This window comes from Dendronephthya gigantea, unplaced genomic scaffold (assembly GCF_004324835.1).
Source record: "Dendronephthya gigantea isolate DGI-Jeju-01 unplaced genomic scaffold, DenGig_1.0 000129F, whole genome shotgun sequence".
NCBI lineage: Eukaryota > Metazoa > Cnidaria > Anthozoa > Malacalcyonacea > Nephtheidae > Dendronephthya > Dendronephthya gigantea.
In genome coordinates, this window is record NW_021163139.1 from 146,782 (window position 1) to 173,269 (window position 26,488).

The 26,488-nt window shown below is 39.3% G+C and overlaps 1 protein-coding gene across 1 annotated transcript; it reads left to right on the forward strand.

Annotated features, from left to right (window-relative positions):
* The first annotated feature begins 796 nt into the window (after positions 1 to 796).
* On the forward strand, positions 797 to 26,488 carry LOC114535997 (polycystic kidney disease protein 1-like 2). The gene is given in 35 exon segments (XM_028557340.1): positions 797 to 927; positions 4,041 to 4,293; positions 5,889 to 5,928; positions 6,128 to 6,463; positions 6,813 to 7,121; positions 7,201 to 7,364; positions 7,522 to 7,696; positions 7,887 to 8,254; positions 8,534 to 8,720; positions 9,133 to 9,397; positions 9,932 to 10,695; positions 10,982 to 11,288; positions 12,109 to 12,429; positions 12,811 to 13,108; positions 13,295 to 13,477; positions 13,669 to 13,794; positions 13,987 to 14,161; positions 14,597 to 14,661; positions 14,947 to 15,228; positions 15,464 to 15,796; positions 16,108 to 16,395; positions 16,860 to 17,075; positions 17,185 to 17,403; positions 17,510 to 17,662; positions 17,911 to 18,189; positions 19,925 to 20,306; positions 21,170 to 21,263; positions 21,265 to 21,289; positions 21,927 to 22,170; positions 22,217 to 22,224; positions 22,303 to 22,468; positions 22,752 to 22,982; positions 24,647 to 25,122; positions 25,264 to 25,752; positions 26,112 to 26,488. Coding segments are annotated over 34 exon segments (8,229 nt in total). The 5' UTR covers positions 797 to 927; positions 4,041 to 4,245; the 3' UTR covers positions 26,325 to 26,488.

The window sequence follows — 26,488 nt, forward strand, 5'->3', positions numbered from 1 at the left end:
CTATCCAGTATAAATAAAGTTAGTTTAGTTTAGGTTTCCTTCTGTAGTAACACTGGATCAATAAGAGATGATTCTTACTAGACCTCTAGGAAGAGCAGTTTAGAACTGATAGAGCTATCCAGTATAAATAAAGTTGGTTTAGTTTAGGTTTCATCCTGTAGTAACACTGGATCAATAAGAGATGATCCTTACTGGACCTCTAGGAAGAACAGTTTAGAACTGATAGGGTTATCCAGTATAAATAAAGTTAGTTTAGTTCAGGTTTCCTCCTGTAGTAACACTGGATCAATAAGAGATGATCCTTACTGGACCTCTAGGAAGAACAGTTTAGAACTGATAGAGCTATCCAGTATAAATAAAGTTAGTTTAGTTTAGGTTTCCTCCTGTAGTAACACTGGATCAATAAGAGATGATCCTTACTGGACCTCTAGGAAGAACAGTTTAGAACTGATAGAGCTATCCAGTATAAATAAAGTTAGTTTAGTTTAGGTATCTTCTGTAGCTGGATCAATAAGAGATGATCTGGGAATGATAGAGATATCAAAATACAAAAGTCCGTTTACCTCTAGCTTTTGATTATAGAAAAAGTAAAAGATCGACTGACTATGCAATGTCAAAACATCACTGCTTCCTGTGATGTCCACCTGTTTGAGCAAAAATTGCATCTAATTATATCCGTGCTAATTGAGCACGTTTATAGTTTGCTGGAATTAATTTCGACGAGAGGCTTTTAACGTTAGTAATAACATTGTATGCGAGCTGTCATATTTATACGAGTCTTCTCTCTCATTAACAGTTGGACGTGCTTTTAACGTGGTTGTCTCTCGAAAGATCGTATACACTCGTTTTTGTTATGTCAATGGAAGAAATATGTCGTTTGTGTGATGATCCATTCTGCTGAGGAATATTCCGATTCAGAAAATTCTGGTTTGTCAAAATTTAAATTTATCTTGAAATAAGAAAATAGACTTCTCTTAGTCGTTTTTTTTATGTTGTTCGTCAGCTGCTACGGTTTCGGTACTTTTGACCGCGGCTGCATATTTTTGTAATTCTTGTTATAGGACCCTATGTTCAAGCGAGTTTTCGTATAGTGTATATAGAACTCTTGCGGTCAAAAAAGAATAAGAGTTTTGTGGGAAAGTTAATTGAGGGGTTCTCACCAAAGTAAGCGTTCGCAACTGAAATTATTGGGAACAGCTCTCGTTATATTTTCACAAATTAGCGATGAAGGCTTTCATGAAGCAAGTCAGAGAGCTTGTTTCTCTTCGATTCAACGATTGTCTTATATAGTCGATCAAAAACAAACCCCCATACAGCTAGATCAGTTTTGAATCACCCGCTATCTCGTTGTTAGATATCTGATCATGATAATTTAGGACAAATTGTTGGCCAACCTGCTAGCTGCTATATAAATTGTTTGTGACGATGTTGTAGAAACAGCTGTTTAATAACTGTGTTAACCTTGCGTTATTTTATTGTATGCATGATACATATCTCGAGTTCCACTGCTATACATATGTAGAAAACAGATTATTAAGAACACCCGTTGGTTAAGGATGTTTCAAATCTAAAAAGCATTTGAACGTTAAAAGCAAGAGTCGATTTTTTTGCCCGTGCCATGGGATTGCTAATTTGGCTGTAGTTAATATATCCTTAAGCGCGCGTTTCGTTTTATCCGTGTGCTCTATTATGAGATACGATTTTGATAAACTGAACGGCCTGACTACCTGCTTTCATAAAGTGTTCGTCGTTTACATCGAAGAAACGGATGTAGGAGAACCATGATGTCATGAATTTTTTTTGTGAAGCTGAAGTAAGGTCTAGCGATATGATGGCTCATGCATAAACCGTTGTTTTCCAGTGTAGAATTTTCATTTGTACCAGCCTAAAAACTTAAGATATCCCACAAGAGTTTGGGTTGATCGTGAACAAAGTTTATGTATGAAGAGAAATACAGTTTCGAGTTTTATCGCTTGATAAGGTCCTTTTAAAATATGACGTGTTCCGTGTACGTTATCAAGCGAGCGTATATAATTTCCTTGTTTATACCTGCAGCAAAGGAAATCCATTCGTACACGCTGTTAAGCTGTTTTATGAGTGTAATGTACTCCAACGCCTTTTAAAAGCACTTGCATGTATAGCGTGTTTTTCCCAGTTCGCAAACTACAAGTTGAAATACACTTAGACCGTTTAATTTTGACAACTCAGTTAGGATGATGTTTATAGTGCCGTTTATTTATCCCCGAATTTCAGTTAAACGAATATATTAATAGTGCATGTCATCCCAGCGTGAACCAGCGGCTGTGTGGGTATAATTGTGGCTATATCTTTTTCAATCGCAATTTTTAGTATGTTCACAGATCAGTATCTTCCGGAGACTTATGTAGGTGACGGGCGTTGTTTATTTTCTGCAATAACACAAAATAAGAACGCAACGTTAAATATACGCGTTAGTTTAGTTGTCAACATGCATTGTTCTTCAAACAAAAATGCTTTTTTCCAATATTGCTTCTATAGAAGCCGAAAATTGTTTAAAAGCTTGTGATGAAACACAGTGAATGTTTTGTTTTATGGATGTCTTCAGTGCCGAAAATGGCTGTACCTTACAGTACAAATAATTTTTAGTATACGAAAATCTTTAGTATAATCTAAAGTATACGAAAATATATCGTAAAAAGCTATTATTGATATTACGAAAAGCCAGGAAAGTTGACTTTCATGCATTTAAAATTTAATATCGCAAGGTTTGCCAGTGTTTTTATTTGTTCTCTCCGTCTCCCTGGCAACACGCGCGTTGAAATACCGTTTCCTTGGGTCGGGTGTATATATTTTGGCTTCATTGATCGAAAATTAATTCTTTTCATAAAACAGTGCAAATGTCTTGATAAGTTTGAGCGATTTTTGTGACATGTGCGGGTAGAATTAATGAGATAGATACAGTGCTTTTATTAAAAACCTTTGCCGAACTGCTTGCTTAATATATTAGTAGATAATTCAAAATGCAAACGTCGTTTTAATAACTTTCATATCTTCGGTCATATGACACTCGTGGAGTAAGAAAATCCTACAGTTTTTGCTTTAAAATATAAATTAAGTTCAACTTTGAAAGCTAAAAATACAAGCAAAACAATCGCCCTAATTGAACATTATCATTTCAATTGCTGTAGTTACTGAGTGAAAATCCCGTACACCCCCCCTGCTCTTTCCTGATTGAAATTTTTCCATCAGATATTTTCCACGGCTGTATATTTCACAGATTAATATATATATAATATTCATGCATGATGTGAAATTAATACTGATAATGATATGATTGTTTCTGATATCAAAAGCATGCTAAATGCTATGCCGTTCACCTTACCCACAATAAGGATAACCCATGCATGGGTTTGTCAGGCAATTTCTAAAGCGTTTTGTCCATTCAGTGGAATTTCTTCCCAGTCAAAAAGTACCACAACAATGTTTTATTTCTAGCATATATAGTAGAGTCCTTCTGCATGTAAGTTCCAGTCTTCGCGCGAACCTATAATATATATATCATTGATATATATACACCAATATATTGGTCCGCAAGCTATAGTTAGTCGCTGCGTTTTGCTTTTAATGTGTACATCTAAACCCCAGTCTGCTGTTGAAGCGAAGGGAATATAAAGGGAATGTTTTTAAACGATTCCTGTTTGGCCATCAGACAGCTGATAACGATGTAATATAGTATACTTCACTATATACATCTCCTTATCTTTTCGAAATAATTTGCACTCTATTGTTCGTTCCATTCCCGGCCGTGCCACGCCAGGCGGTATTTTAGATTAAATTACTCGTGAGCTATTACGAGCTCTTGAGAACCTCGCGAGGTCGCCGCGCTCACAAAATTTTGTAATGAGACTCTCGCGATCGGTTAGTTCAGTGTTCATGAGCCGACGTCAGCAAGCCAAATTAAACGTTTTGTGTGTTCGACCTGTCTGTTTATCTTTCATCATCTGTTCGACCTTGTCGTCTGAGATATATTATTGAAGACGTTTGTGCATTTTGAATTTCAGCTGTTCCTGTAACGCTGAGCTGTGATCGAGTTATACCATCGGAAGGACTCGTCCTACTTAGTTTTTTTACGCTCGTATAACTAACAACCTTCATTTTGGGAAGAGTTTACCTTCACATCGACTAGTAAAAAGGATTTTAAAGCTAGTAAAAAGACTGAGGATTCCTTGGAAAGGAAACAGACGAAAGCTGTGTGTAAATAGCAAAATGGCAAAAACTGCATCATCGACTTGGGTCGTTAGTTTAACAACTCTGGTAAGTTAACATATACATATAGTTTTTATACTCACTTTATCTTTGTTATTTTTTAATTTCGTCTCATGCAGATAGCTATAAGATCTCGCTGTATTTTTCAGCGTACGAATCGTATAAATCATTAAAATATTTGTTTACAAGCGCGAAGCTGAGCGTAGTTACTGCATGCATAAAAAGTGTTAACTCTTTAGAGCTACCAGATATATATACACACATTTTGTTCGTTGTAAAACGTTCGCCCTAATCCACTTGTATATAATGGTACTAAATGTGTTAATCGTGAATAGGATTTCTTTTTAGTATTTCAGGAAGGAACTTATGGCTATTACTATAGAATATTGTACTTCGGGTGTTTAAAATTCAGCCAACGCATATTTTAGTTTTGGTGTTTCTGCGCGGCGAATGTCGTCATGAGCTTGTTAGAGTTCCTACTGGAACCGCGTCAAGTGTGAATGATATATACATGAGACAATTTATAGCCAAGATATACATCAATATTACAAGAAAATTTGCCGTGAAGTATAATCTAAGTAGTATTTGATACATGCCATAGTTACCAACGAAATGGCCTAATATCCATGTATTTTTAAACAGTTGCTGGGGTTTTATGTCCAAGCAATTTGGCTAATGAATGTTTTTAACTCCGCAGATGATTTGGTAAATTCATGTATTGTCCTTTTTAAGTCCTCCTGCACATATGGTTATATAATAACGGCAATGACATTTTATCAACTGCGTTAACAAGATATATAAATTTAAAACGTATACATGTAGAAAATATTCTCAATCCCATTAAGCTCTCGTGGTTTACACTGTTGTGTGTACTACTTCAGAAAATATATTAAACGTGAGGTCCAGTGTAGGTAGTATATTCTACAATAAGCTGTCGTGGTTTGTGTCTGAATTACCTGAGAAAGATATCTCAAACGTGGTGATCCAGTGTACGTAGTATTCTACAATGAGCTGTCGTGGTTTGTGTCTGAACTACCTGAAAAAGATGTCTCAAACGTGGTGGTCCAGTGTAGGTAGTATTCTACAATAAGCTGTCGTGGTTTGTGTCTGAACTACCTGAGAAAGATATCTCAAACGTGGTGGTCTAGTGTAGGTAGTATTCTACAATAAGCTGTCGTGGTTTGTGTCTGAACTACCTGAAAAAGATGTCTCAAACGTGGTGGTCTAGTGTAGGTAGTATTCTACAATAAGCTGTCGCGGTTTGTGTCTGAACTACCTGAAAAAGATATCTCAAACGTGGTGGTCCAGTGTAGGTAGTATTCTACAATAAGCTGTCGTGGTTTGTGTCTGAACTATCTGAGAAAGATATCTCAAACGTGATCGTCTGATAATGTGCCACTCCGAAAGCAGCTGTATTTTCCCAGAAGCTGTCAATTTTTTGTAGGACGTGTAACTCATTATAAACCTATGAGCTGTTTTCCACTTCAACCGTACCTTAGCTACACGTAGCGTCTGTCATTCTTTCCTGGACACTCAGACTCATGACTTTGACACGAAGAAACACGCTACGGTTCCCTACGGTTGAAGTAGAACACAGGCTTATGCACTCGTTAACATTAACATATATTCTCTTTTATTCTCAGCTTTTGCTCGGATATGGAATCTGTGAAAGTGAAGAAAACGGTATGGAAAATTGTATATTTTTGTACTGAAGTCAAGTATAGCTGAGGTTTTCCCTTGAAGAAATGATCCTAATCCTCCCACTAGACATGCATAATAGTAATAATTTTGCATTGAGAGTCGAGATGTTTTGAAGCATTATGCGATTTTCTCATCTCTTGCCCTGGATTATCCGCTGAATAATCTTTTAATTCTTCAACAGATTTCTCGCTGGGCTGTTTCAAACAGAACACGAGCGAAACTCATTTCAATATTACAGCTGGAGACTATGTCTACAGTGTGAACCTCACCGGCAAAATCTGCGCCAAAGCTTGCTCCAACCTAAACATCAGCGTCACGTTCGCTGCCGTTTCCGTAAATGGTATTTGTTTGTGCAGTCAAAATGAAAAAATTTCCATGCCATCCGTTTCAAATTCGTCGTGTTTATACCCGCAAAGTGATGGTCTTTATTACAGAGTCTATAGCGTTGCAGTGCTACCAATGCTCACTGTTCCCTCGTCTGTAGCGACTCTTAAGGAATTCAACGTCACTTTCCCAGGTAAAATGTTTCGTTTTTTCTTTAGTTTTTTAACGTCTTTGACTGTCCCTCTAATGTTGAGTAAAATCGTCCTGTTTTGTAGTAAGAATCCGGTTTCATTTCCTGCTGCCAGTGAACTTACCACCTGGCGGTTATTGTCAGGGCCGCGGGAGAGAGAGAGGGGAGGTAGGGGGGCAGGTAGGGGGGCAGGTAGGGGGGCAGGTAGGGGAGAGGGGCACGGAGGGGAGGTGAGGCGGTTAGACGAAACGGGGGGGGGCAGGAAGAGGGGGAAGGGAGGGGGCAAAAGTTATATTGTATGTAGGATATTGCGTGGCTTTTTACAACTTATTCGCAATGTTTCTCATGACAGGTGCCACAAGTTGTTCGTATACACTCGACTTCGATGACGGGATAAAGAAAATCATTTCTAATATCGACACAACAGTGAGTCACTACTACGCAAGCGCTGGAGAGTACCGGCTCGAACTGTCCTCGAGCCCGCAGTGCATGCCTCAAGCGGTTAAGGCTACCGTTACGGCCACCTACGAAGGTTTTGCAAACGCTTCACTTGACTGTCCTGATGTGGTTGAGCTGACTGAGAAAGCGTCATGTATGCTGAGTGTCCTCGCCGCTGGGACGAATGTAAACATTACTAATACTACCAATGCAACGCTGGCTGGTGAGTTGTGACTTACTGCATCGCTCATACCAGCCTATTTAGCCGTATAAACATTTAAACCATGATCATATCTTCCCAGATACCGTTGTTGAAACGATTGGCCCTAAAATACTCCAGGAATCTGACACTGTCAGTGTTTTGTCTAATGGTACCTACGTCATGCCGCTGTCGTCAGCAATCAACGATGGGAGCCTTGTTGGTTTTCAAATGGACCTCTTGACTTCTGAAGATATTACAGTCCAGGTTTGTGTTTTAAATTGGCGCCCCCCCCTGTCAAGCCCAAACAATGAGTAAAACGTTGACTATATATGGACTATGATGATGCCCACAAAGGGACTGTTGGCTAGCACACGAATACGTTGCGAGTTGCAAGTCATTAGTCCACTCTTCTTTCTGTCAGATTCTATCACCCGTGTGTAGCTCCGGTCAAAAACCCTGCCGTGGAGGTTGCGTATCCACGTCTGATTCTTGTACTGGAGAAAAGACGAGCTATGGCGAGATATTGTCATTCTGTTCTTCCGCTACAAATGTCTCGACTGAAAGCAATCATTTTACAACGTACCGTGTGAGTTCAGGTGAGCTATGATTAGTATTTTCATAAACAGCAACTGAGTAACATCTTAAAAGCAATAAATCCCCGTTATTGAAGACTTATCCCAGTGTGGTGGTGGTGATTTCAGTCATTTATAATACTGTACTATTTACAATTATTGTACATTTTTCACATGGCAATGTCATAATAGTAATTCTGTCTTTATATTTTAGAATTTGTTTTTAAATCAACGGGAAGCCCTGGTTCAAAACTTATGAAAAGTCCATCCCCAGTCTCAATAAAGCGAGGGGATGTCCTTGCGTTTCATATCTCAACCGCAGCTAGGATTCCACACATTAAAACAAACTCCTCTTACGTGTTGACGTATTGTGGTCAGAAGTTCTCGAAGGGCCAAACGATAAACGTCTCAGATGCTAATCCGCAACAGAATGTTGTGATATGGTTTCGCATGCACCTGAGATCATCCGTGTCCTTGGAAATCCCGATTGACTTGAAGCTGCCCAGAGTGCATTACGTGTACAAAGTTTCCAGCGCATCATCTTTGGCCTATGAAATAGTCAGAGCTACAGTCCTGGTTCAGGTATGGAATCAAGATACCATCTGAACTAAACTAACTTTATTTATACTGGATAGCTCTGACAGTTCTAAACTGTTCTTCCTAGAGGTCCAGTAAGGATCATCTCTTATTGATCCAGTGTTACTACAGGAGGAAACCTAAACTAAACTAACTTTATTTATACTGGATAGCTCTATCAGTTCTAAACTGTTCTTCCTAGAGGTCTAGTAAGGATCATCTCTTATTGATCCAGTGTTACTACAGGAGGCAAACCTAAACTGAACTAACTTTACTTCTTTACAGGAGAGAATATCAGGTTTAAAAATTCTATCCCCCCGGATTGGAAAATACTATGCGACGGGTGTGGATATCCTCTTTGAATTCAACGTCACCAATGGAACAAGTGTCGAGTACACAGTCAAGCCCGCAGATGGAACTGCTGATCTAAATACAACCGCAAATCAACTGAACCATGTGTATAGGAATCCAGGTAATGTTTGATGGTCTGGCGTGAGAGAACTGGGACTCGAAAGGCGTTTAGCTTAAACGGTGGATAAGTTCAAAATGGAAAACGAAATTGATCTATTTATTGAACAACTGAGCTGAAATCTTTCAATGTAAATTGTTGAATTTTCAATGGAAGTACATATTACTGCATAAGATGCAGGTTCAGTCATCCACAAGATGTATGAGAGTATTTTTAAACTTTGGCTTATCCAGCGTTTAAGCTAAACTCCTTTCGAACAACCGTCCCCTGGACTTTATAGTTTTCTGGCAAGAGTCTATCCATCGATGAAAGTAGGTCGTTCCTTATTCCTAAAAACTCGACTGGTGCTGATAACTCCTAAAACAAAAGAACCCAAAAGAAATTGGTTTGTTTGCTTGTCTCTTTAAATTTCTAGGAAACTACACGTTTAATGTCACAGCATCAAACCGTATCAATTCCGTGAACGCGAGTCAGACTGTATCCATAGCTGAGGACATTAAAAATCTCACGTTTATCCGAGATCCGAAGCTTCATCCTGGTGAAGTTGGCAAGCCCTACCAAATTTCGTTTTCCCTCCAAGCTGGGGACAATCCCACGTTTTATGTTGAATATGGAAACAATGTGTCCATGTTTTATTCGTGTGATGACGACTTCAACAAAACTATTACAACTAATATCACGTAAGTGCAAGATAAATATTGAAGTTTTTTTCAGATCAACGATTTTCAGATCGGCTTAAATTTCTGGCCATTTTTAAACTGATAGAGCTATCCAGTATTTTTATAAAGTTAGTTTATTTTCTCGTGTAGTAACACTGGATCAATAAGAGATGATCCTTACTGGACCTCTAGGAAGAACAGTTTAGAACTGATAGAGCTATCCAGTATAAATAAACTTAGTTTAGTTTAGGTTTCCTCCTGTAGTAACACTGGATCAATAAGAGATGATCCTTACTGGATCTCTAGGAAGAACAGTTTAGAACTGATAGAGCTATCCAGTATAAAGTTAGTTTAGTTTAACGTGTTTTAACGGGTAATATAGCATCAAATGTGGTATAACAACTGCCCAAAATAGACAAAACGCTTCTCGACGTTTCGACCTGACGGCCTTCGTCAGGAGAGTTAGTGTTTAGTTCAGATAGTCTTTTGGCCAAAATAAGAACAGATTAGTCGTAATAAGAACAAAAGTTAATAAACATTTTAAATCTTTTTCAGTTATACAGAAGTCGGTACATACAACATCACAGTGTCGGCATTTGGTCTCGTCGAAGATAGTAAGCTAACTATAAGATCAACTGTGGAAATAATGTCTCCCATTCAAAACTTCTCTGTGAACATCGCAACTGACGAATTGAATGTTGAGGTGAAAAATGCAAGTTACTCTATCGAGAAACACGATGCCGGCAAATCCATATATTTCCAAGCCAATATCGGTTCTGGTTCGCCAGTTAGTTTTGTCTTTATTATAATACAGCCTGAACCGAAGGGCAAGTTGACACATAATGAGTGGGACGATAAACCGCTGGACAATACGACAAAGATCGTGCCTAAAGCCCTGGGACTTTGGAAAGTAATCGTCGTCGCAAAGAATGGAATAAGCAATAGGAACTGCACAATTTCAATCAATGTCCAAAGTCTCTGTGTACCACAAGTTCAGATTTATGACAGCAGAACCAGGGATCGACCATTTAGAACAAGTCTTGGATCCGATATCCGCGTAAACTCTAAAATTGTCTGGTACAACGAGAGCTGTTCGTATAAGATTTCTTGTTTGTACAACTGGACTCTGTACTCAAATCCAAACAATTCAGTTTCTAAGCAAAATAAAACGTTTTTCTCCGTCAAAGGAGGCAAACTTGCCCCAGGTACTTATCGACTCGAATTGGTCGCCGTTTGTAATGGCACCCGGCAATACAACAAGTCTTTTGATAAGAGCTATTTGAAGCTCGAGGCGAGTAAGCCAGTTGCTGTAATTAGAGGTAAGAGCAGATCGTACGCTGGAATCTTTACCTTTCATCACGATATCATTTCCTATTTAGACCTATTTTCTTTTTCAAAGTTTTTTGGCGTTCTCGGTGTTGTCAACAGCTTACGGTTAATTGTAGAAAAGGTCGTTCATTGTAAACCTTCAGCGTCCCTGATCTTGAGAAAGCAAACGAAAGCGCCCGTGCAATTTCTCCCAAGTCTAGCAAACATGCATTGTGGATTTCTGAATTGCGTTTTACGAACCTAGAAACTGAGAATCAGTTTTGTTGAATTCTTTAGGTGGATTGGAACGGGATGTCGTTTTACCAACTGATGGTATTATCTCGTTAGACGCAAGCGAATCCTATGATCCCGACGTAAAAAACTTCAATTCCACGGGTCTTTCATTTTCTTGGGAATGTTCGTTTAATTGCCCAAATGTGACATTTGAACGGAGAAATAGCTCAGTCGTGAGAATTAATGCGACGAGATTGCCGGAAAAGACAAGTTTTGGGATGATGGTTACGGTGAAGACGAAATTTAACAAAGCTAACGCAAACCAAACGATTACAATTGCGGACCGAAATGCACCTACAACGGAGATTAGGTAAGTAGATCGAGCATGTTGTTCTTACAAGAATCTAGCTGCATGTATCATGGATAGCTATCAGTTCTAAACTGTTCTTCCTAGAGATAACATCTTTTATTGATCCAGTGTTACTACAGAAGGAAACCTAAACTAAACTAACTTTATTTATACTGGACAGCTCTATCAGTTCTAAACTGTTCTTCCTCGAGGTCCAGTAAGGATCATCTCTTATTGATCCAGTGTTACCACAGAAGGAAACCTAAACTAAACTAACTTTATTTATACTGGACAGCTCTATCAGTTTTAAACTGTTCTTCCTAGAGGTCCAGTAAGGATCATCTCTTATTGATCCAGTGTTACTACAGGAGGAAACCTAAACTAAACTAACTTTATTTATACTGGATAGTTCTATCAGTTCTAAACTGTTCTTCCTAGAGGTCCAGTAAGGATCGTCTCTTATTGATCCAGTGTTACTACAGGAGGAAACCTAAACTAAACTAGCTTTATTACTTTATTTATACTGGATAGCTCTATCAGTTCTAAACTGTTCTTCCTAGAGGTCCAGTAAGGATCATCTCTTATTGATCCAGTTTTACTAAAGGAGGAAACCTAAACTAAACTAACTTTATTTACATTTGATAGCTCTATCAGTTCTAAACTGTTCTTCCTAGAGGTCTAGTACAGGAGAAAACCTAAACTAAACTAACTTTATTTATGCTGAGTAACTCTATCAGTTCTAAACTGTTCTTCCTAGAAGCCAAGTAAAGATGATCTTTTTGAAAATGGCAAATTATAATAAATTGTCAGTAAATTAATAAATTATTTCTTCCATATTTAGATGTCGAATAAACTGTCTCAAACTTGTAAATCCTGAAGATCGTCTTTCCTTGGAAGGCCACTGTCTCTCTTGTAACCATAGTAACGGTAACGGTAACGGTAACGTGACATTCACGTGGACATTGTATCGAAGCGGTGCTAATATTTCTGTTGACACTACGACCGGTTTTAGCAAAGAAAATATCGTGTTGTCGCCTGGTGTATTAAACAGGAGTGAAAAGTATGAATTACACCTGACGACTAAACGAAATAACTTACAATCCCGTTCCGTTTATTCGTTTGAAACTGCCGGAGAACTCACTGGAGGAACATGTCATATATCGTAAGTTAAGTCCAGAAGTCACTGGGCAAAATTATGTGCTCAAGTTGCCTTGCTGTTTTCTTTCCGTTGTGTTTTAAAACCCTGGGGCCAAGGGCCGATTGTTCAAAAGCCGGTTAGCGTAACTCTGGCTTAACTCGTATTTTTACATCAATTTTTTTTAATCGCTTGTTTATGAAGTTGAATATGTTTTTCCATAAATATTTTCTGGATCAATAGAAGTCCTATTTTGTAAAAATCTTGAAACGAACAGCACTACAGAAGCATGCAATATTCCCGGAGACCATGAAGTAACTGTTTGTTACTTTATATAAATATAATTTTAGACATATTTTATATACCTTCTTCTTTTTTTAACATTCCATTTCTTTATTTCATATTTAGACCAAAGAGTGGAACAGCAGCTTCGGATGAATTTGATATCTCGTGCTCTAAATGGAAAGCCGAGAAAGCTCCGTTGGTTTACGATATTCAGTACAAGACTTCTGTGGAAACGGATACGAACCTAAACACAGTTAAAAGTAAACAATATGAGTGGATATTATGGTACCACGGTCAAGAGGGAAAAACGCCGGCCAGAAAATTGCCCGCAGGCCCGGAAAAGAATGGTTATAAGATTGAAATCATTATTGAAATCCGGGATGGTTTCGGAAATTTTGCCAAAGAAAATTTAACAGTGGAGGTATGGACGTTAATTTTTGAATTCGTATCACAAGACACCCGACAAAGGTTGAATCAAAGTTTTTTCGAACGATGGGCAATTTTAGAACGATTGGAAAAAAGGCGGATAACGCTATCCAGCTTTCGTATAACCGCCCCCAGAATATATGCTTGAATCATGCAAACTGATTCGTTTATGTTTTGTCAGGTGAAGAAACAAGAGCTGGATCGCGATAAATTACAAAAGGATATAAAGAAATTGGAAAGTATCGACGGTGCTGAGAATCCTCAGGAACTGACACAAAGTGTGACACTGTTTGCACAAGTCTTGAACGATGGGCAAAACAGCAGCAAAGACAGCGAAGATACATCGAAGACAAGTGATAAAGAAGTACGTCATCCCGTTTGAGTTACTTGCTTGAAATGTTCTACTTTTCAGATTACCCCCCCTGCAGACACGTAACCTTGACGGGTGTTGGTTGAACCCCCCCCCCCTGTAGTAAGTTTATGTCCCTCCTATAAAATTCATTTCATAAAGATCCCTTGTAAAAACTAATTTTTCCACGTTATCATCTTGTTTAGCTTCGACATACTCTCGCTGAAAAACTATCGAAAGTTGAAGCGAATACTTTACCCCTGATCCAGCAAACTTCGACGGCAGTAAAACTTATTGCATCTGAAAAAACTCAGGTCGTCCAAAAGACGCAGGTTTGTTTATGTTGCGATTTGCGCTGGCCAATGATAGCTTAACTATCATTTAGTAAACACGTTTCAGTATCAACCCTCGAGCATTAACACGCTATTCGCTTTGTCCTTTATTGCTTTGGGCATTCACAAGCACCAGTTGATCAATTGATCGCCTATAGACCTATGTCCACTGTATTTTATTTTGTGTTTTAGGTGAGTGCAGTCACAACTCTAGAGAAGATGAGTGAAAGCCTACTAAAAATTGCATTCGACCCTGGAAGACGAACAGGACAAGAGATCGATAAGACATCAGGAAGTATCTTGTCAAGTTTGTCGAAGATTATGGACGCCTCCGTTTTTACTGGTCAAGATACAAGCAAAAAAGATGGTTTGTTTTCTTAACTCTACTAGGACTTTATCAAGCCTTTCATTCACTTCTACACGCGTAAAAACGCTCAGGTTGATGCAAGTTGATATAAACAGAATGGAGCAATGCTGTGCTGCCCACATTGTTCAGGGTTGTTATCAATATTGAACAATATTGTTACACCCGATTCAGTTTCAACAATATTGTTCAATGTTGATAACAACTCTGAACAATGTGGGCAGCACAACATTGCTCCATCCTGTTTATATCAACTTGCATCAACCTGAGCGTTTTTAAGCGTGTAGGAATTCATCCGAAGTTTTATCCAAGCGTAGGACTTGGCCAAACCTTCATCTTGTTCTATATGAATTGTCCTGCGTTTGAAAGAACTTCATGCAGGTGTGAAATTGAATTGGAGTTTTAATTGGATTTTAAACATGATAATATGTTTTTCAGCGCCCGAATTAGCGAAGAAGAATCTATATGGCACGTTATCCAAGCAAGGACAAGAACTAAGAAAGGTATGAATGATTCTGATGAATAATATAGTTATTAACAGTGCATGATAACTAAGAAAAGATTTGTACTTTTTCAAGAATGGTATATTTGTATTGGCTATAAATAATTATGACTTCATCATTCAGATGAATAAACCAAATGGTTTAGATTAATAAACTATATGGACTCCATTGAAATTGTGGATTCCTGTTTTACTGCAAGACCAGAAAGATGCCATTGTCAGCATGGCATGAAGTATCGTTGTAACAGGTCTTCTAACTCTTTGTTGTAATTTGTAATGTTGTAAGGTTGGCGTCAATACTGAGGATGTCATAGAGGTTTGGGACAAAACGTTTGAAAAAGTGACGGCAGCAATGTCGAAAGGCAAACTTATTGGTGAGAAGCCAACCACTATCAACACGTCAAACTTTGTTGTGGAGCTGAACAAGGTAGATAATAAACGTTTGAATCATGGGAAAATTAAGGAAAGTGTTTCAAGCGAGACTGGTTCAAAGGCTGCCATTTCGTTACCAAGTCTGAGTACGTTGGGTCTCTTGAAAGAAAACAAAGAAGGGCAAATTTTCACCGAGGTGAGATGTGTACGAACATTGCAGTTTATAAAACAAAGTTTTGTCCAATCTGCTCTCAAATACAAAAAAACAGACAGCTACATGAGTTTTGGTGGTGCTGAATTTAACGGTTTTTAGGAAGCGATGTGGTATCTATTTCTTTTCCCCTCATACAAATGAACCATCTCTGATCGTAAACAAGCAAAGCTCGACTTTTCTCTCGGTCATTCTTGATGGTATTTGAATTTTTTTTTAGATGGTTTATTTCAATAAGAATCCTTACACCTGGGATATCAAGACTTCTCATTACATCCAACCACGAGTATTTACTTTCAATTTTCGTGACGAAAATGGCAAAAAAATCACCGTAAAAGATCTGAAAGTTAATATCAACATCACTCTTTCAAACGATGGCAGCGGTGTCGTATACACTCCTCTAAATCAATCTAAGACCGACGATAAATTTTTCTGGTACGGTTTTTCTGTGAACGAGGATCACTTCGATGAACTGATGATGCTCAAGATTAAAAAAACCGGTCAGGACCAGAAAAAGCGAAAACCTAAGTTTTATGTGAAGTTTGGAGAAAAGGTGGGGTTTAAATTGATGGTTGAATCAATGATGTTGGTGAGAATTTCATCCGTGAATCGAAAACGCAGTCCATGATTGTTAGGCTTGTATTCTCTTCCACAGTTGTTCATCGTATGCATTTCAACAAAGTTCAGACCTTTTGAACGTTTAGTTTTCCATTTTCCCAGCATGGCCTTGCTTTGAGATGACGGGTTTGGTCTAGACTTGCTTATATTCTAAGCTTTCTTGCTTATATTTATCACGGAATTCATATCATTTCTAAATATCATCTCTCATGGCAACTGCACCATTGAATTTTTTTCTTGTGTTAGGTTTCCCGAACGAATTACGATTATCAACATTCACTGAAAGGGGATTGTGTTGGTTGCTCTGATTACCCTATAGATATTAAGGAGCATGCGGATGATACTTTTGTAGTCTTCTTTCGAGACAAAGCGAAACTGAAGTCAGTCAAAGGTGTTGTATCAGTTGGCTTGCTGGTGTGTTCGCATTCAGATGGGCAAAACTGCAATCCAGAGGATCAAGTCTACGATGTTTTTGTCCAAAGTATCTCTTGTCGCTATTGGAATCACACTGAATGGCTCAAAGATGGATGCAAAGTGAGTTACATGTAGTTGCAGACTGTGAGAATAAATTTGACTCCTGTAGTAACACTGGAAAGAACAGTTTAGAACTGATAGAGCTATCCAGTATAAATAAAGTTAGTTTAGTTTAGGTTTCCTCCTGTAGTAACACTGGATCAATAAGAGATGATCCTTACTGGACCTCTAGGAAGAACAGTTTAGAACTGATAGAGCTATCCAGTATAAATAAAGTTAGTTTAGTTTAGGTTTCCTCCTGTAGTAACACTGGATCAATAAGAGATGATCCTTACTGGACCTCTAGGAAGAACAGTTTAGAACTGATAGAGCTATCCAGTATAAATAAAGTTAGTTTAGTTTAGGTTTCCTCCTGTAGTAACACTGGATCAATAAGAGATGATCTTTACTGGACCTCTAGGAAGAACAGTTTAGAATTGATAAAGCTGTCCAGTATAAATAAAAGATTATGTATTGTTTCAAAGGTTGGTCGTAAGTCGACACCACTGAACACCGTCTGTCAGTGCAATCATTTGACTGCATTCAGTTCTTATATCGTGAGACCAAACCCTATGACGAAGTTTTCGCTTGAAGATTTCGAACAAGGATATGTTTGTTTTGTTGCTGTTGCGATAATGTTCATTTTCTACATCATCGTCTTGATTTGGGCGAGAAGAGCTGATCGATCTGACTGCGCTAAGGTGGAGTAAATATTCGTAGCAAAGCTGCCTTTTTGTTCTGGCGAGGCTTTGGAGAACAAGTTGGTCCATCTTTACTTATTTGTCTTAAGTTTATGTTTTCATACCTTAGGTCGGTGTGTGTGCATTGTCGGATAACGGAGCTCAGGACAGGTACCGATATGAGATCGCTATCTGGACAGGCATGCGCAGAAACGCTGGGACTGGCTCCGAGGTAACTATCATCCTTTCTGGTGAAAAAAACGATTCTGAAGCAAGATCTCTAGTGAACCCACAGAATCCGAGATTTGTTCGTGGAAGTATGGAGAAGTTTCTTCTCACCTCACCCAAGGTTCGTACCTGGATTCTCTTTGCTCTATTGTTCGCCCCCCCCCCCCCCGTCTCGTACCCAGGCGCATTGTGTTGTCCAGAATCAACCATCGAAATATCTTTTTCAGGAGATCGGCAGTTTGTACTGTATTCGTGTATGGCACGACAATAGCAAAGGATCATGGTACCTCAGCAGAGTGATGGTCACAGATCTTCAGAAAGATGAAAGATATTATTTCATCTGTGATCGTTGGCTTGCCGTCGACGAAGATGATGGTCAGGTAGATTGACCTTTCAGCAATCTTTCATTTCCTCAAGTTGAAATATTCGTTTCTTTCCTATGCTTAAACCCAGTCCACACTTGTCATAAGAATCTGGGATTCTCTTTGTTTGAATTCACTTGTGCGCAAAACGCTTTGTCTATTGGAAAATAATACAATAGACCCCCAATTCATAGGACCTAACGCGCTTGAACAAGATCTTAGAGAGGATACCACGTTGCTCGTAACATAATTAATCACAATTTCAGGTTGAAAGATTATTGCCAGTTGCAAGTGACGAAGAGCTTGCTGATTTTCATCATTTGTTTTACACAAAAACCAAACGTGGTCTCAGCGACACACATCTTTGGATCTCGGTTCTAAACCGTCCCCCACAAAGCACGTTCACGCGTGTTCAGAGACTCTCGTGCTGTCTGTGTATAGTTATGGCGACAATGTGTGCCAATGCCATGTTCTACCAGGCAGCGAGTGAACCAACAGCAAGTTCGACCAATTTCGTTGGTTCATATTCCTTCACTTGGCAGGAGGTTTGTAATTTTGTATTTGCTTGTCTTGTCAGCCACGACAGCTTATTGTAGAATACTACCTACACTGGACCACCACGTTTGAGATATCTTTCTCAGGTAGTTCAGACACAAACCACGACAGTTTATTGTGGAATACTACGTACAATGGACCACCACGTTTGAGATATCTTTTTCAGGTAGTTCAGACACAAACCACGACAGCTTATTGTAGAATACTACCTACACTGGACCACCACGTTTGAGATATCTTTCTCAGGTAGTTCAAACACAAACCACGTCAGCTTATTGTAGAATATTACCTACACTGGACCACCACGTTTGAGATATCTTTCTCAGGTAGTTCAAACACAAACCACGTCAGCTTATTGTAGAATATTACCTACACTGGACCACCGCGTTTGAGATATCTTTCTCAGGTAGTTCAGACACAAACCACGACAGCTTATTGTAGAATACTACCTACACTAGACCACCACGTTTGAGATATCTTTCTCAGGTAGTTCAGACACAAACCACGACAGCTTATTGTAGAATACTACCTACACTGGACCACCACGTTTGAGATATCTTTCTCAGGTAGTTCAGACACAAACCACGACAGCTTATTGTAGAATACTACCTACACTGGACCACCACGTTTGAGATATCTTTCTCAGGTAGTTCAGACAAACCACGACAGCTTATTGTAGAATACTACTTACACTGGACCACCACGTTTGAGATATCTTTCTCAGGTAGTTCAGACACAAACCACGACAGCTTATTGTAGAATACTACCTACACTGGACCACCACGTTTGAGATATCTTTCTCAGGTAGTTCAGACACAAACCACGACAGCTTATTGTAAAATACTACCTACACTGGACCACCACGTTTGAGATATCTTTCTCAGGTAGTTCAGACACAAACCACGACAGCTTATTGTAGAATACTACCTACACTGGACCACCACGTTTGAGATATCTTTCTCAGGTAGTTCAGACACAAACCACGACAGCTTATTTAGAATACTACTTACACTGGACCACCACGTTTGAGATATCTTTCTCAGGTAGTTCAGACACAAACCACGACAGCTTATTGTAGAATACTACCTACACTGGACCACCACGTTTGAGATATCTTTCTCAGGTAGTTCAGACACAAACCACGACAGCTTATTGTAGAATACTACTTACACTGGACCACCACGTTTGAGATATCTTTCTCAGGTAGTTCAGACACAAACCACGACAGCTTATTGTAGAATACTACCTACACTGGACCACCACGTTTGAGATATCTTTTTCAGGTAGTTCAGACACAAACCACAACAGCTTATTGTAGAATACTACCTAAACTGAACCACCACGTTTGAGATATCTTTTTCAGGTAGTTCAGACACAAAACACAACAGCTTATTGTAGAATACTACCTAAACTGAACCACCACGTTTGAGATATCTTTTTCAGGTAGTTCAGACACAAACCACGACAGCTTATTGTAGAATACTACCTACACTGGACCACCACGTTTGAGATATCTTTTTCAGGTAGTTCAGACACAAACCACAACAGCTTATTGTAGAATACTACCTACACTGAACCACCACGTTTGAGATATCTTTTTCAGGTAGTTCAGACACAAACCACGACAGCTTATTGTAGAATACTACCTACACTAGACCACTTTGTCGAAGGTACCCAAAGCGCTACATCACGACTGTTGAAATCACTGTATTGTATATTTCCCAGGTGTACATTGGCGTGATAAGCTCTCTGATCATCGTTCCAGTCAATGTTGTGATTTTGCATATATTCCGTAATGCTCGTCCCAGGGCTGCTCGCAAGAGCCAGCGTCAATCGAACTCCCTTTTGCCACGTTCAAGCTACGATAACATTCGCACTTCTCAAACGTCTCTTGAAACTCTCGAAGGAGCCCCTGGTAGACCCTCCAGAGATAGTACCGCAGTCGATACGCGTGATATTTACTCTCGATTGTCTTCTGCTGAACTGAAGAAAAAACAGAAAGAGAAGCTGTCGCGTTGGGAAAGATTCAAAAAATGTATTTTTCCCTCGAGTCTTCCTCATTGGTTCGTTTACGTTGGTTGGGTCATCCTTGTGCTAACAACGCTAGGTAAACTAAACTAAACTAACTTTATGCTGAATAGCTCTATCAGTTCTAAACTGTTCTTCCTTGAGATCCAGTAAGGATCATCTCTTATTGATCCAGTGTTACTACAGGAGGAAACCTAAACTAAACTAACTTTATTTATGCTGGATAACTCTATCAGTTCTAAACTGTTCTTCCTTGAGATCCAGTAAGGATCATCTCTTATTGATCCAGTGTTACTACAGGAGGAAACCTAAACTAAACTAACTTTATTTATGCTGGATAACTCTGTTAGTTCTAAACTGTTCTTCCTAGAGGTTCAGTAAGGATCATCTCTTATTGATCCAGTGTTACTACAGGAGGAAACCTAAACTAAACTAACTTTATTTATACTGGATAGCTCTATCAGTTCTAAACTGTTCTTCCTGGAGGTCCAGTAAGGATCATCTCTTATTGATCCAGTGTTACTACAGAAGGAAACCTAAACTAAACTAACTTTATTTATACTGGATAGCTCTATCAGTTCTAAACTGTTCTTCCTAGAGGTCCAGTAAGGATCATCTCTTATTGATCCAGTGTTACTACAGGAGGAAACCTACACTAAACTAACTTTATTTATACTGGATAGCTCTATCAGTTCTAAACTGTTCTTCCTGGAGGTCCAGTAAGGATCACTCTTATTGATCCAGTTTACTACAGGAGGAAACCTAAACTAAACTAACTTTATTTATGCGGATAACTCTGTAGTTCTAAATTGTTCTTCCTAGAGATCCAGTAAGGATTATCTCTTATTGATCCAATGTTACTACAGGAGGAAACCTAAACTAAACTAAGCTAGTATCAGTTTTGAACTGTTTTTTTCTTAGCAATCACGTATCATTTTCTAGGCTCTGCTGCGGTAGTTATTCTGTATGGCATGCAGTTTGGCAATGGCCGTTCACTCCAATGGCTTTTTTCGATAGTCGTCAATTGTGAAGACATATTTGTCCCAGCCTTTAAAAGTGCTGGTCTTTGCACTCGCTTTGCCTGATCATCAAAAAACCTGACGAAGAGAGTTCGGGAGTCGGAATATTACGAGGAGAACGACAGCACTCGCAACAAGGAAATGTCTCAGAGGCGGGAATGATACGGAGAAAAAGGTTTCAACACACCAAGGTTAGTAGGCATCATCGATTGTCGTATTGGTGTGACCTTTCACATAACTGTTAGAAGACGGTGCTCAACTTTCAGTTTTGCCACTATCCACTATGCTAAGGATTCTCTTTCACTATCCACTATGCATATCCACTATGCACTATCCACTATGCATAGTCTAGCTTCAGTCTCTCAAAGTGAAAGTATTTTTTTTAAAACTGTGAGGCCGGGTAATAATTGGTAAAACCATTCATGTAGAAGCCAGCTCTACCCCTCAATTTACGTACCAGATCTTAATATAATCGAGGGAGCATCCAGTCTATCAGTATCGTTACCTCTTAATCTGCCTGTCAAATTCAGATATCATCGAGTGACTTATCTGAGCAACCTGTGCACCTTTCCCACAATCAACCTACTAGATCCATCTAGACAACCCATATACCCACACTTGAAACTACCTACCAGATATTGATATTTTTGAGAGAACATCTGGGCTATCTATGAACCCAGCCGCGCGAGACTGAGAGATCATCATTCTACCTTCAAATTAGATTACCAGTTCGACCGACAGAGGAGATGTTGGCTGTCATGCGGAAAGCAAGAGTAAAGGAGAGGAAAATGTTCTTCCTAATTCAAGAAATCATCGTTCATTTGATTTTCACAATCATTAATGGATGGTCACTTACGGTCATAAGACACGAGATCTGTGTACATGTACAGACATATGAACCGGCTGAGTGCCATGACAGACAAGGTTAGTGTCGATACTTTGCCTTTTATTAGGAAACTAAACGAGTAAGTTGTCAATGCAATATTCCAATATTCTAGGAATTAGATAGCTATAATATAGTGTCTGTTATAATACGTCATTCACGTTTCTTCATAGTTGGATAACTTTTCTCATTTTTGGAACTGGTCGCGACAAGTTTTCATCCCAAGTGCGCTCCCTGAGAAACTTTACAATGGTCGATATGGCAACGTTATGGTTCATGGGACGATGGGTCAACAACTGATCTCGAAGGCAAGAATGAGAGTACTGAGGGTGAAAAACGGTATGTATCGTGTCATACCTAGAGTTTATCGTCACATACCCTGCTATGTTCTCCCTTCCTCGCTACACCTCGCCACGCCTGGTCTCACCACACCTCGCCATGCCACGCCTCGTGCCCCCACGCCTCGTCTCGTCTCGCCACGCCTCGTGCCGCCTCGCTTCGCCACGCCTGGTCTCGCCACGCCACGCCAAGCCACGCCTCGTCTCGCCTCGCCACGTCTCGTGCCGCCTCGTCTCGCCATATAATAAATATACAATAACACGTTGCAATAAAATCTCTTAAGAATCCTGCAAGATTCCGGAACAAATGAAAGGCGCTCTGGACTTTTCCCTCAAAGGTTACTCCATTTTCAACGAAGACGAAAAGTGTTACGCTAGTCGTTGGAAAACTAACCTGAAAGGAGAGAAAGACTCCCCGTGGTGTTTTCAAGATTGGCGAGATCTTGATGGTTACCCAACCTGGGGAAGGTTTAACACTTACAGCGGCAGCGGCTATATCAATGAACTGGTTCCAGGTAAACTAACTTTATACAGGGTGTATCAAAAAAAAGTTTACAGTTAGAAAAACGTCGTTAAATTAATCAGCGCGCAATGCTTGGTAAAACCTTTGGTGAAAATAAGTTGTTTGACGCCCATTGGTTTATCTGACAACAAAATTGTCTCAAAAAAGAACCATTTGTAGAGTGAGAATTTTGTTAGCGAAAAGCACTTTTGAATGAGCTTGCGCCGAGGAAGTATGGAACATGTTGTTTTAACTAGCAAAGTTTCATAGCATTTGGTCAATACCAACGCGAACGCACAGCCGCCAAATCTTAGATTATTTACTCTTTTTCGTTTTTAAATGTCATTTTTAAAGCCTCATTAATTATTCATTGTCATGTCTTTGCACGCTAAGATTTTTGCATAAATTATAACACGGATTTCCCCAAGGGACTTTACGCTTTCAAGCGTTGTTTAAGCTTTTTAACGTATAAAGCGTTTATTTGAACATTGTTTCGAACATTTGATCGTAGATATTATTAACAATACTTATTTACAATGATGTTTATTTACAAAAATTACATTGTTCTGTTTAATCTTCAACGTGACCGCCATTTCGTTCCACACATAAACCAGCCCTAGCAGTCATGCTACTAACAGCACGACGAACCATGGTTCTGGCCTGCCTTAGAATATCCATTTCGTTACGGATTCTCATCTCGAGGTCGTCCAGATTAGCCGGCTGTGTCACATAAACTTTAGACTTGAGTTATCGACATTGCAACAGTTTTTATAAATAAACGCTGTAAAAAGTTCTCCAATTTATGCAATAAATACTTAGCGTACAAAGACATGACAATGCGTAATTAATGAGGCTTTAAAAATGACATTTAAAAACGAAAAAGAGTAAATAATCCAAGATTTGGCGGCTGTGCGTTCGCGTTGGTATTGACCAAATGCTTTGAAACTTTGTTAGTTAAAACAACATGTTCCATATTTCCCCCCCACGTAATCAGATTGCATTTTAAACGTGTCATTTTTCGGCGCAAGCTCATTCAAAAGTGCTTTTCGCTAACAAAATTCTCACTCTACAAATGGTTCTTTTTTGAGACAATTTTGTTGTCAGATAAACCAATGGGCGTCAAACAACTTATTTTCACCAAAGGTTTTACCAAGCATTGCGCGCTGATTAATTTAGCGACGTTTTTCTAACTGTAAACTTTTTTTTGATACACCCTGTATACTGGATAGCTCTATCAGTTCTAAACTGTTCTTCCTAGAGGTCCAGTAAGGATCATCTCTTATTGATCCAGTGTTACTACAGGAGGAAACCTAAACTAAACTGATTTTATTTATACTGGATAGCTCTATCAGTTCTAAACTGTTCTTCCTAGAGGTCCAGTAAGGATCATCTCTTATTCATCCAGTGTTACTACAGAAGGAAACCTAAACTAAACTAACTTTATTTATACTGGATAGCTCTATCAGTTCTAAACTGTTCTTCCTAGAGGTCCAGTAAGGATCATCTCTTATTGATCCAGTGTTACTACAGGAGGAAACCTAAACTAAACTGATTTTATTTATACTGGATAGCTCTATCAGTTCTAAACTGTTCTTCCTATGGCTATGTGTTTGCTACACTAAAAATTTGAACTGTTCTTTTGAAATTCATGTTCATCGGGCTCTTCTCTTTAATTAGGAAAAGACAACAACAAGACTGCAAACGAACTGGAAGCATTGCAATGGCTTAATCGACAAACCAGGGCACTGTTCGTAGAACTCACGACATACAACGCTAATATCAATCTCTACACAGCAGTAAGCCTTCTTTTTGAATTCCCAGAATTCGGCGGTATTTCTTACTTCAAGAGTATAATGCCGATGCGTCTCAAACTTTACGTTGGCGGTTTCGCATTTTTCATTTTTGCTTGTGAGATGATTTTTGCCCTATTTATTCTTGGCTATACTTACATTGCCGTCAAAAAGATATATCACCAGGGAATGGGTTATTTCAAAGAGTTTTGGAACGCGTTGGATTTTGCCATTTTGTTGAGCTCCTACGCTGCGATTGGCGTGTATGTCTATCGCATTGACGTAACAACGAAATTGATGCAAAGGGTGAAAGATCGTGATGGAGAGTTTGTCAATTTCCAATACGTCTCCTATTGGAATGAGGTAATATCATTGAACTACCTTATAAACTTCTAGTTCAGACATTCACTTTGTTATATACTAACTCACTATTAACTAGTGCAACAAATTGCTATCATCTGCGTCTCAAGATAAAAATCTTGTGTTCTGACTTCACCATGACAGGTTTTGAATTGCATTATGGCCTTGGTGGTTGCCTTGACAACCGTGAAGCTGACGAAACTGATGCGTTTCAACCTTCGTATCTCTTTGTTTGGTAAAACACTTCAACACGCAAAACCAGCGTTGATCGGGTTCAGCTTTCAATTCGGGATTGTTTTTTTCGCCTTTATAATGTTCGGTGTCCTGGTGTTTGGCTACAACGTCTCGCAATTCAAAACGATTCCCTCAGCGATGATGGCACTAGGCCGAGTGATACTGGGCAAGAGTCAGTTCACGGAGTTGTTCTTGGCAGATCGTGTGATTGGTCCAATGTTCTTCCTCACGTACGTCATGTTCGTCTGCTGGATTCTTGTCACGATGTTTGTGGCCATACTCACAGACTCCTATCACGAAGTTCAAGACAGATGTTTTGGCATGAGCAACGATTATGAAATTGTTGATTTCGTTCTTTCAAGACTCCGTTCTTGGGCTGGGTTTGGCAAAAAGAAAAAGGTGGGTTTGATTCAAGTGAAAATGAAATCGTGTTTGCAAAAATGATTGATTCACCTGGCCTCAGGCTGGGGGGGGGGTTCATTCACCTGGCCTCAGGCTGGGGGGGGTTCATTCACCTGGCCTCAGGCTGGGCAGGGGTTCATTCACCTGGCCTCAGGCTGGGCAGGGGTTCATTCACCTGGCCTCAGGCTGGGTGGGTTCATTCACCTGGCTTCAGGCTGGGGGGGGTTCATTCACCTGGCCTCAGGCTGGGGGGGGTTCATTCACCTGGCCTCAGGCTGGGGGAGCTTATTCAAGCCAAAGATACCTTGTTCCACCTAATATCTACCATCATTTACTGAAATCGATTTTTTCTTTAGTTGATTCCTGCAGAGCAGAGATGGCGAAATGCTAAAATCAAAGCAAAGGCGGCCGCAACGCTTGGTCGCCAACAATTATATAAGCAAAGTGCAGAAGATATTGCTTATGAGAAGACAGGCGATCTTATGGAAAAGTTGGAAGATAGCGTCAGATCTATTGAGAAACGGGTCAATCATTTAGCCGTACGTTTTGAACTAGAAACTCTAGACTAGGTCTCAACAATACAGACTCAATTATGCTACATTAATTAGGTGGGCATTTAGATGTTTTGATCGAATTCAAAACACAAATAAATCCAACTCGATTGAATCATGCATTTGTACGTGTTTGTCTCAGCTGACAAAAAGTGTCCGTCTTGTAGTTTGTAAAAACCTTA